General features: G+C 43.0%; 1 protein-coding gene across 1 annotated transcript in view; it reads right to left on the bottom strand.

Moving 5' to 3' along the window:
• Positions 1 to 7038: 7038 nt before the first annotated feature.
• MTCH2 (mitochondrial carrier 2) overlaps positions 7039 to 11529 on the bottom strand; it is a 27911-nt gene continuing 23420 nt past the window's right edge. The window contains exons 12-13 of the mRNA XM_015414510.1: positions 11450 to 11525; positions 7039 to 8719 (exon numbers count right to left, since the gene is read on the bottom strand). Coding sequence (XP_015269996.1) covers positions 8633 to 8719; positions 11450 to 11525 — 163 coding nt within the window. The 3' untranslated portion in view covers positions 7039 to 8632. The remainder of the gene's footprint in view (positions 8720 to 11449; positions 11526 to 11529) is intronic.

Here is an 11529-nt window from a genome sequence, read left to right as displayed (position 1 = left end):
CTGCTCTACCCCAATAGAGGACATTTTCTGTAATGAAATTTGACTTAATTCGGTTTTCTCTCATAATGTTTAAATTATTCTTAAAATATAGTTTAAAAGAATTCATCCTGAGATTTTTACAAGGTTATGGAAATAATCTAAAAACCCTAATTTATGCGATAGTCAAATGTAGACTCGCTCACGGCTTCCGGTCGGGCTAAGATGGAGGACTGACACACTTTCGCGACTGTGCGAAGTGAGCGACGGCCGCTTTTGACAGTTTGGGCAGTTTTTAGCCCAACGCATCGCTCCCCAGTGAGGGGGGGGGACAAGCAGGCAGCAGCGCCTAAGAGGGAGTGTGAGGTTGGCGTGATCCGGCTCCCGAAGGAGCCGTTTCATGCTTTGATCTCCTCCCCCGAAGAAGGCAAGTGCCAAGCAACTCTGCAGCGGCCGTTCGAGCCGGATTACCGGTTTAAGCTCTCTACCAGCCGACCTCTTGAAGATGGGCAACAACAGTAAGTGAAAAGAAGCAATGCGAAACCCGATTTGATCGTGCTAGATAACAATAAACGTGCCGCTTACCTGAACTGTGATAAGATAAAAATTGAAACAAGCGGTTGAGCGGGAAATGACCAAACATTCCCAGAAATCCGATTCCGGCAAAGAAAATAGTTGATTGAAGGCTTTAAAACAGTAAAAAAGAACATTGTTTAACATTCCTGCGGTGGGAATTGAGATATGTGCGCAGCCGAAAACCGAAACTGACGAACTGTATCGCGGGAGGAGCAGGCCGGTGTAACGAAAAAAATACTCCGAGGTGCTGGAACAGGAAGAGGAAGCCCTGAAAGAAGGGCTGAAGCCAACAGGAAGCCAACAGGAAGAGACTCGGAGCTACAAGAGAGCAGAACCGGAAGTGAGTGTATACGAACAGACGGGACCTGGAATACGGTAACCTGACCTACTCTATACCCGAATACCATAGAGAAGTTGCGCCCGACATTTTGAGGAGGACCTGACTTTAAATTTGACTTTAAACTTCTTTTAGAGGGTTTTTAAAAGCGAAAATAGAAGGGAATGGCTGATTGAAGGCTACCCTTTAGAAGAGACTGTTTGTTTGTGAATTTGCGCACCGCAGGAAAAGCACCAAAACGGAGACCAGAAGAGGACCGAAAAGAGCTGACTCTGATCCTGACGTTAAGCCAAAAGTGAGACCAAGAACTAATTCAACACCAACTAGGCTGACACCAACCCCCAAGATGTCAAAAGAGAGGGAGAAGGATAAGAAAGAGATGTATGCTGCCATGGAGGCAATGGAGAAAAGGATGCTGGAAGCAATACAAGCTATGGGAGAACAAAGTGAAAAAAGGATGGGGGAACAGATTGAAAAGCAACTGGAGGCACAAATGGCAAAGCAGACTCAGATTCATCTGAAACAACTTGAAGAGGTTCAGGAGAAGAACATAGCGGCAATTAAAGATTTGGTCACTACTGAGATAACTTCAATCAAGCAAGAAATAGAAGGAGTCAAAAAGGAGATTCAGGCTAATGCAACCAAAACTACGGAAGTGGAAGAGAAGATGCAACAAGTGGAAGAAAAACAGGATTCTTTGACTCAGCAATTTAGAAGATCAGAAACAATGATGGAGTTCAGAAGGATGCAAACCCATCTGAGATTCAGGGGCATTAAAGAGAAGGAAAATGAAGATATAAGAGATGAAATGATGAAGGCAATAACATCATATTTGGAAGAAGATGAAGGGACAATGGACTCTGATTTTGATTTGATATACAGAGTGAACTCCAGAATTGCAGAAAAGAAAAATTTACCAAGAGATGTTATTGTACAATTTGTAACAAGAACAACTACAGAAGATATTTTTAAGAAACAATTCACCGTCCCTTTTGAAATGGAAGGAAACAAGATTATGGTGATGAGAGAACTCCCCCGAGCAGTACTGCAAGACAGAAAAAGGTATAAGCCTTTGGTGGATAAACTGAGGACTTTGAATATTAGGTACAGATGGGAAATTCCACAAGGCTTATCCTTTACTTACAAAGGTGGGAGAGTCCAGATCAGGTCGGTGACGGATTTTTATAAATTTAAGGCGGACAATTCTGACGTCTTTGGAGAACTTTAAATTAAGAATCTACAATGGATTACAAATTGTTGTCATGGAACGTGAATGGATTAAATTCACCTAACAAGAGGAAAAGAATCAATTATTGGATACAAAAACAAAATTGTAACTTGATATGCTTGCAAGAAACTCATATTAGAAAACTGGATGCCAAATATTTAAAAAATGTTAAATTGGGATTAGAATTTTATTCCTCGGCCTTAAATAAGAAAAAAGGTGTGGTGATATATGTGAAAAAGGATTTACAACCTAAAGAAATTTTCAAAGATTTGGAAGGAAGATATGTGGGTGTGGAAGTGATGATTCAACAGAAAAAGACACTGGTGGTCAATATATACGCACCCAATGGAGCAAAAGAAAAGTTCTTTAAGGACTTAACTGAACACCTACAAGGACAAACTTATGATCAAGTTATTTTGGCCGGAGACTTTAATGGAACTATAGATCGGCTGGATAGACAATCACAAAAAGGCAACGAAATTAGTGGAAAATTGCCAAAGAACTTTTTTGAACTAGTCAAACAGGAAAAACTAGAAGATGTGTGGAGGAAATGGAACCCAACGCAGAAAGATTTTACTTTTTATTCCAATAGACATTGCTCTTTTTCCAGAATTGATATGATTTGGATGTCAGAAGAATTGTCAATGAAAACACAAAAAATAGAAATCCTGCCTAGATGTAACTCGGATCACAACCCTGTTTTGTGGACCTCTACTGAAAGGAATAAATCCTTTCTTTGGAGAATAAATGAAGATTTGTTGGATAAAAAAGGTGTTATGGAAATGTTAAAAGAAGAAACAAAACAATATTTCCAACAAAATCTGAATAAAGAGACTTCAATACAGGTAGTGTGGGACGCTTACAAAGCTGTGATGAGAGGGATTCTCATCTCACAAAATGTGAAGCAAAAGAAGGAAAAACTTCAAAGGCAAGTGGAAGTATTGGAACAAATAGCCCAAAAAGAAAAAGAACTGAAGAAGAAACCGGGGAAAAAGAAGATTATTAGAGAACTACAGTTGCTGAAAGAACAGCTGAATGATTTTTTGAACCAAGAGCTTTATTGGAATTTAAAGAAGTTACAACAGAAATCTTTTGAAGGGGCGAATAAACCGGGGAAATATCTAGCTTGGCAACTCAAAGCAAGAAAAGAAAGAAGAATGATAACCAAAATTATAGAAGAAGGAAAAGAATTCGTTGACCCTAATGGTATAAAGAGAAGTTTCTTCAAGTATTATGCTAAATTGTTTCAAGCAAATAGAATTGATCTTGAGAAGATTGAAAGATATTTAGAAGAGATTCCACTATCCAAAATAAGCAAAGAGTTTAAAGATTTACTAAATGGGCCAATCCAAACAGAGGAAGTGAGGAAGGCAATTGAAGAAGCGAAGTTGGGGAAGGCGCCAGGGCCGGACGGATTTACCGCGAAGTTTTATAAAAAAATGAAAGAGGAACTTGTCCCGGCCCTGGAAGCTTTATCCAACGACATACGGATGTGCAAGAAAGTGCCAGACTCATGGAAAGAGGCAATCATTTCATTGATACCAAAGGAAGGCCAAGAACTAACGAATGTAAAGAACTACAGGCCAATTTCTCTCCTAAATAATGACTATAAGATCTTTGCAAAAATTATTGCAGAAAGAGTGAAAAACTACTTACAAACAGTGATTTCAGAAGATCAAGCGGGCTTTCTGCCAAAAAGACAAATTCGAGATAATGTAAGAATAGTAATGGACGCAGTGGAATACTATGAAAAGCACCCTGAAAAAGAGGTAACTTTTTTGTTTGTGGATGCGGAAAAAGCATTTGACAATCTTAATTGGAAGTTTATGTTACAGATGATGGAAAAAATTGATACGGGACAACAGTTCAGAAATTGTATTGAAGCTATCTATTCGGAACAAAGAGCTACACTGAATGTAAATAAAGAATTGACCGATAGCTTCAAGGTACAGAAAGGTACTCGGCAGGGTTGTCCCTTGTCACCGCTATTGTTCATTTGGGTGTTGGAGGTACTTTTACAAAAAATACAACAAGATCAAGAGATTAAGGGTTTGACACATAAAGGTTTTAAATATAAATACCGTGCTTTTGCAGATGACGTAATGTTTATTGTGGAAAACCCGACGGAAGAGTTACCGTTACTATTTCAAAAAATAAAAGATTTTGGAGAATTGGCAGGATTTTATGTAAACAAGAATAAAACGAAGCTTATTTGCAAAAATATGACGAAACAAAAACAAGTGGAACTACAAAATTTGGTACAATGTGAAGTGGTAAAGAAGACGAAATACTTAGGCATTGAGTTAACTGCAAAGAATATAGACTTATATAAGAACAATTATGAAAAACTATGGGCTAAGTTAACCCAAGACTTTAAGAAATGGGACAAAATGAACTTGTCACTGATGGGAAGAATTTCAGTTATAAAAATGAATGTCCTACCACGTTTGATGTTCCTGTTCCAAACAATACCAATACTTAGTAAGACAGATTTGCTGCAAAGGTGGCAACAAGAACTATCAAAGTTTGTTTGGGCAGGCAAGAAACCGAGAATTAAGATGAAAATACTTTGTGATGCCAAGGACAGAGGTGGACTACAGCTACCAAATCTCAGATTATATTATGAAGCGGTTTGTATGACCTGGTTGAAGCAATGGGTGAAATTAGAAAATGATAAGCTATTGGGGTTAGAAGGTCATGATTGTAGATTTGGTTGGCATGCATATTTATGGTATGACAAAACAAAAATGGATAGCTTTTTTAAGCATCATGTGGTAAGAAAAGCATTATTTGTGGTATGGATGAGATATAAAAAATATTTTGGTGATGTAAGGCCACTTTGGATTGTACCAGTGGAAGTGTTAACATCTTACTCAAGACGTAGAGACAAAGATTGGTTGCTGTATAAAGACATAATAAAAAAAGAGGGAACAGAATGGGTAATGAAAAAGCAGAATGAAATTGAATATGAATATGAATGGTTGAAATACATGCAGATCTCTGACCTTTTTAGGTCAGACAAAAGAAATTATGGTTTTAGAGAGGAAAAAAATGAAATGGAAAAGGTATGGGAGAGTGGAGGGGGAAAAGATATCTCTAAAATGTATAAAGTGTTGTTAAAATGGTATACAGAAGATGAGACTGTGAAAGAGCAAATGTTAAAATGGGCAATAAATATGAATAAGGAAATTGACATAGAAACCTGGGAATATTTGTGGAAAAATGCTATTAAGATATCACCCTGTACCAATGTTAGAGAGAATTGTTACAAAATGATGTATAGGTGGTATATGACCCCAAAGAAAATTGCAAATATGAACCAGAATATGTCAAATAAATGTTGGAAATGTAAAAAACATGAGGGCTCATTTTACCATATGTGGTGGACTTGTGAAAAAGCCACACTCTTTTGGACAAAAGTCCACAGAGAAATGCAAAAAATACTTAAGTGCTCTTTCAAAAAAGCGCCTGAAATTCTGCTTTTGGGATTAAAAATGGAAGAAGTTAACTCGACTAAAAGGACTTTATTATGGTACCTTATCACAACAGCGAGGATGATCTATGCACAATTTTGGAAGACTGACAAAGTACCAGAAATCGAAGACTGGATACAAAAAGTTCTGTTCATGGCAGAAATGGATAAAATTACAAAGAAGTTGAATAATCAAGAAGATAATGTGTTTTTTCAAGAATGGAATGACTTTAAAATATATCTGGAAAAGAACTGGGATGTAAAACAAAACTTAATATGTTTAGATCAATATTAAGTCAAATGATGTTATCTTGAGGTTGTATGATAACAAATGATGTGTTAATGATATAAAGAAATTTGTAAGAAGGGAGTGAAGCATTGCGGGAAGCCATTGGAGGGAGGAGAGGAAGGGAATGGGGTAAACAATGGACTGAATGATTTAATTTTATATGTTATGTTCCTAAGAAAATAATAAAAATTTGTTTACCAAAAAAAAAATGTAGACTCGCTCACAACTTTAACGCTACTAGCTGTTTTCACTCATGGGGTAGAATTTTTGCTCACAGCACTGTGGAGCTTAGAGGGACCACTGAAGCAGGGTCAGTACATGGATGGGAGACCCCCAAGGAAGACTCTGCAGAGGAAGGCCATGGCCAACCACCTCTGCTTCTCACTGGCCTTGAAGGCCCCTTGCTGGGGTCACCACAAGAGCGGCTTGACAGTACTTTACACACACACAACACACACACACACAGCAGTCTCAAAGTCAAAGTACACATATAACTATGTCCTTAACACTGTTTTGTTCAGCCACTTCAAAATGTTCACCCTCTCCTGTATGCCATTAGTGTGGGATGTGTATGTTCTGATACATAACAATTTTTGTCACATTAGTGTGATTTGTTTCAATGATACTCCAAGAAATAGCTGCTTTTCTAAAAATCACAAATAACGGAACCCTTTGCTGTTTTTGTTGTTGTTCAGTCGCACAGTCGAGTCCGACTCTTCGCGACCCCATGGACCAGATCACGCCAGGCCTTCCTGTCTTCCACCGTCCTCTGAAGTTTGCTCAATTTCATGTTTGTTGCATCTATGACACTGTCTAACCATCTCATAACAGGGTTGGAGAACCAACTACATTTCCAGTGATTGTGAGCAAGGGGTTGGCTCATGAGCCCCCAAAATTCTCACCCAGAGTTCAAGGGACTCCCTCCAACCGTACAGGAGGCAGGAATCGGCAAAACACACTCCATCCCAAAGGAACTACCTGCTCCTTTAGCATAAGTGCTCTTATGCCAGTGGATCACCACCTGCGGATCCAATACAAGAAATAAACATACATAACCAGAGGACACGACAGCAGACATCCCCCACAGGCTCAGAACTCCTTTTCAGATACAATAGCATGAGAGTGCCATGAATGCTCTTGCTTTGATTGCGGGGGGGGGGGGGAGCCCTGCTGCAAGGTATAAGCTATTAAGGAAGCAAAGTGGACAATATAACCAGCAAGTGATTAGGGCTGTGAGGCTAAGCATTTAAAAGTGTTACGCTCAGGTCGAAATCAGACATTATGCCTAGCTTGTCAGGTCAGGGCTCCTGCAACATGACTGATGTTTGCACAGCAAACATGACACCAAGAAACCAGTGAGCACAAGTGTGATAAGGCCTGATTCAGCACGACTGGAAACGTCAGTTCCCCAACATCACGTGCGGCTGTGCAAATGTTGCAGTCGGGCCAAGGGAACCCTGACTTGAGCTGCGCCAGACCTGGCCTCTAGTTTGGGGCCTCGTGCTCTTCTGTATTAATCGACTGGTAGGCCACAGGGAAAGTTTAAATAAATCATGGCCCCTGACAGTCCCGTCCACACCTTTATTAACATAAAAAAATTAATAGTATTTCCCTCTTAGCGTACAGGGTTGCGTCCCCAGTGGTTTCATCAGCAGGTACAGATGGAAGGATAACTCAATCTCTTTTGAAGCCTCTTGGATCCAAGGGATCACATTTGATAGCTTTTGACCCTTGGACAGAGTAAACCGTTCCAGAAGATGAGTGCCTGCAGCTCTTCAGCTCATCTAAAACTTCTACATAAACACCAGGGGAGATGCAGAGGCTCTTTGTGAGGTGCTGGAGCACCTCCGCCACTCAAGGTTTGCCTGTTAGAGAGGCTACATGGGAGATTGCTCGAGATCAATCCACACTGAAGACACAAAGTCTCATAATGAAGTAGTTTTCTCCATGACACAATACTTTTTAAAAAAGAATTTGCAGTGCTGTAGAGGAAAGGCTATCCCAATCCACATAAGTGCTTGTACATGAACGGCTTTCTGCGTAATAGCCATGTACAGCTATTTCAGGCATCATCTCTCTATGGCAGCTGTCACAAACTGCCTCAGAAGCACTACCAGGGAGGCTTGGCAGCACCCTCCAGCCTTCTCTTAGTGACGGAATCAAAGCTTTATTTGTCCACAAACAGCCTTGATAGAGTTAAACTTCCTGCATAATCAAGCAGGATTCACTTTCTGCATGTAGGCAAGCTGATCTGCTTCTATAGGTCTGGAAGGAAGAAAGCTGAAGGATATGGTGCCTGGGTGAAGAAGAAAAAACTACTGGTCCACTTCATCCAAATTCATTAAAATATAAAGGGCACAAGGAACCCCACCCCACCCCACCCCAAGCAAACAGACACCCTTTTTTTCCAGGGGGAAATATTGCTTTCCTACCAGCCCACAATAGCAGTAGGATGGTGTAGCCCCTTTAAGAGGAAGACAGTTGAACAGGCCTCCTTCCTCTCGGGGGATGGTCAATGGCTCCCACCTTCACGAGAGAGTAAGCCACCCTTTAAGTTGTGGTGCCTCCTCATCATGTCCCTCCCAGCTCCCTCCGTGGATCTGAGAGATCTCCCTTCACGCCTGTGTCATTAAGCCATGCTCACAGCCAGCTCCATTTCCCAAGATTAAGTGATTATTTTTAAAAAAATCTGTATAGAAATCAGCACACTGCCATCATTCTGTTCATCTGGGGCAGGCACAAGAGGCCCAGGCTTCAGTGGAATCTCTTTTCCTCCCACACGTATCGCTTCCCTGCAGGCACCTTCCGGAAAAACAGACTGTTTCCTCGGCTCATGTTGCCCTGAACAAGGGAAGAAAAGGAAGTGAGTTCAGGAGCTTGAACAAGTCTGAAGGCAGAGGTTTCAACACCTTACCAACAGATACTTGATTTGCAAAACTGATTCTGAAGATCTGTTGCACTTTGGAACAACCCTGCTACAGGAGAATCCCCGCTAGACTACCACTTTCCCAATCTGTGGAGGAATTCTGACATATTTCTCTCATCCAGGGCTATTTTTGGGCAGGAACGCACAGGAACGGAGTTCCGGCTGGCTCCCAAATTGGCCACACCCAGCAGGAACTCAATAGCATAATAGGCCACAGCCAACAGCAGAAACTCATTGGAATTGGCTACATTAGGGGTGTGTGGCCTAACATGCAAAGGAGTTCCTGCTACAAAAAAAAGGCCCTGGGTTTTGACCACAAACAAGGTAAACAGAATAAAAAGCAGAAGCTGGGTGTGGCTGGATGACCACACTTCTGGTAGCATGGGAATGCGGCTTAATATGCTAATGAGCGGTGCAGTCAGGGGTGTGGCCCAATATGCTAATGAGTTTCTGCTTCTGGGTGTGGCCTAATATGCTAATGAGTTCCTGCTGGACATTTTCTACAAAAAAAGCCCTGTCTCATACTGTCTTTAAACGATAGCCTAAGTCTGCAGGAAAGTAGCAATGCTACCTTAGAACTCACATGCATCAATTCACCTCTTCCCAAAAGAGTCCCTTCCCCCACACACAGCTTGAATGCCAGGGTGAAGATAAGGCTTTCATACAAGTAGCCCCACACAAATCCCAGGGTGGTCCACTTGCATGAGCACAACACACACTGGTTTTAGCACATCTGTGTAAAGGGTTTTATCCCCTCCCCCCCAGGCTTCCACACAGACCGGTCTTTTACAGAAAACGGGCAGGCAGACAAGCCCTTCTGGGACTGGCAGGGCAGCTGGAATCCAGCTAGGGCGGAAGGCAGTCCAAACCTCAGTGAATTTGTCTGACATCCTTACTTCGTGGTGAGGAGGCTCAAATGGCTGAGCTTCTCGCTAAAGCTTTTCATAGCCCGCTTTCCTCTACCTTAAGGAGTCTCAACCAGCTTACAATGAAATCCACTCCTTCTCCCCACAACTGGCACCTTATAAGCGTTCCCATAATGGTGAGGAGGAAGGACCCTTTGTCAATTATTCCTCACAAGGGGGGGGGGGAATGGTATTTTTCAGGTTCAGGTAAACCAAACCTGAAAAAATATAAGTAAATAGAGATATTCCCGAATCCCAGTACCAGTATTATCCTGGGATTGGATAAATACTCCGCATTGCAGAAAATATTCAGCTGGCCATCAGAGCATGTCAGTTTCACTCCCCCTCGACTTCCAAAGGGAGGGGGAGTGAAACTGACCCACCCTCCCCTGAGCTCCTCCAGTGGGCCCCTTGCGGCAGGCCAGCTGGGGAAGCAAAGACAGATTGGGGAGGCTTTTAAAGATGCCTCCCCTCCCCTCCCCTTCCCATGGCAGGCCAGCTGGGGAAGTGAAGACAGATCGGGGAAGCATCTTTAAATGTCTCCCCTTCGCTTCCCCGGCCAGCCAGGGAAGCGAAGAGAGAAGGGGTTCAACCTTTAAACACCTTCTCTCTGGAGTCGCCCCGCAGCGTTGGCACGATCTCTCCACGGGGTACAATAGAGAGATCATGTGCAATGGAGAGATCGTGCCACCGCTGTGGTGCTACTCCAGAGAAGGGGTTTAAAGTTCACACCCCTTCTCTCTCCAGTCATGCCACAGGGGTGGCAGGATCTCCCCACTGTGCCCTATGGGATCATGACTCCAGCAGAGGTAGCGTGACTCCAGAGAACAGGGGGCCTGGCTAGAGAAGAAGAGGAGGAGGAAGAGATTGGATTTATATCCCATGGCCCTTCACTTGGGGTCCCAGAGCGGCTGACAAACTCCTTTCCCCTCCCCTCCCCACAACAGACACCCTGTGAGGTAGGCGGGGCTGAGAGAGCTCTTGACAGAAACGGCTCTCTTTCAAGGACAGCTGTGCCAGAGCTTGTGACTGACCCAAGGTCACATCAGCCGCCCTGAGCCTCCGGGGAGGGCGGGATAAAAATGTGAATAAATAAATAAATAAATATAAATATCAGCAGGTGCAAGTGGAGGAGTGGGGGATCAAACCCGGTTCTCCCAGATTAGAGTCCGCACACTTAACCACGACACCAAACTGGATCTCAGAGGGGATGGCGTTTAAATGCCTCCCCCTCCCTCCCCCAGCTATGATGCCACTGCCTTCCCTTTCCCAGCCGCCCTGCCATGGCAAGCTGGCTGGGGAAGGGAATAGGAGGACGAGCAGGTCGGTGTCACTCCCTCTGCTTCTAAGCAGAGCAGAGTGAAACTGACCCGCTCTTCTCCCCTTTGCTTCCCCCGGGGGGCCCACTGTGGCAGGCCAACTGGGGGAGGCGAAGACAGATCAGGGAGGCTTTTAAAGATGCCTCCCTGATCTGTTTTCCCTTCCCTCCCTGATTCGGGGACGGGCACTCGAACAAAAGCTGAATAAGATCAGCTTTTATTCAGGAGCGCCTTATCGGTAACAGAATCAGATCAGAGAATCTGATTCGGCTGAAATCATATCTGGAAAATACTGATAAAGGTATTTTTGGGGTTTTTATTCCATTCGGCAAAGCCAAATGCACACCCCTATTCCTCACACATCCACATGTAAGACAAAAAGGCCACAGTCCTCTGAGGAAAGGATGGGCAATTCACATACCTCGCTGTGCAGCCGGTTCCAGCAATCCAGCCAGGAGCTGTATTCTGGTGCATAAGGGGGGAGGCCACCAGCAAGCCTGG

The sequence above is a fragment of the Gekko japonicus genome, unplaced genomic scaffold (genome assembly GCF_001447785.1).
Source record: "Gekko japonicus isolate JY-2015 unplaced genomic scaffold, Gekko_japonicus_V1.1 scaffold446, whole genome shotgun sequence".
Taxonomy (NCBI): Eukaryota; Metazoa; Chordata; class Lepidosauria; order Squamata; family Gekkonidae; genus Gekko; species Gekko japonicus.
Note: the sequence above shows the minus strand (reverse complement) of the source record. Positions and strands in the feature narration are given on the sequence as shown.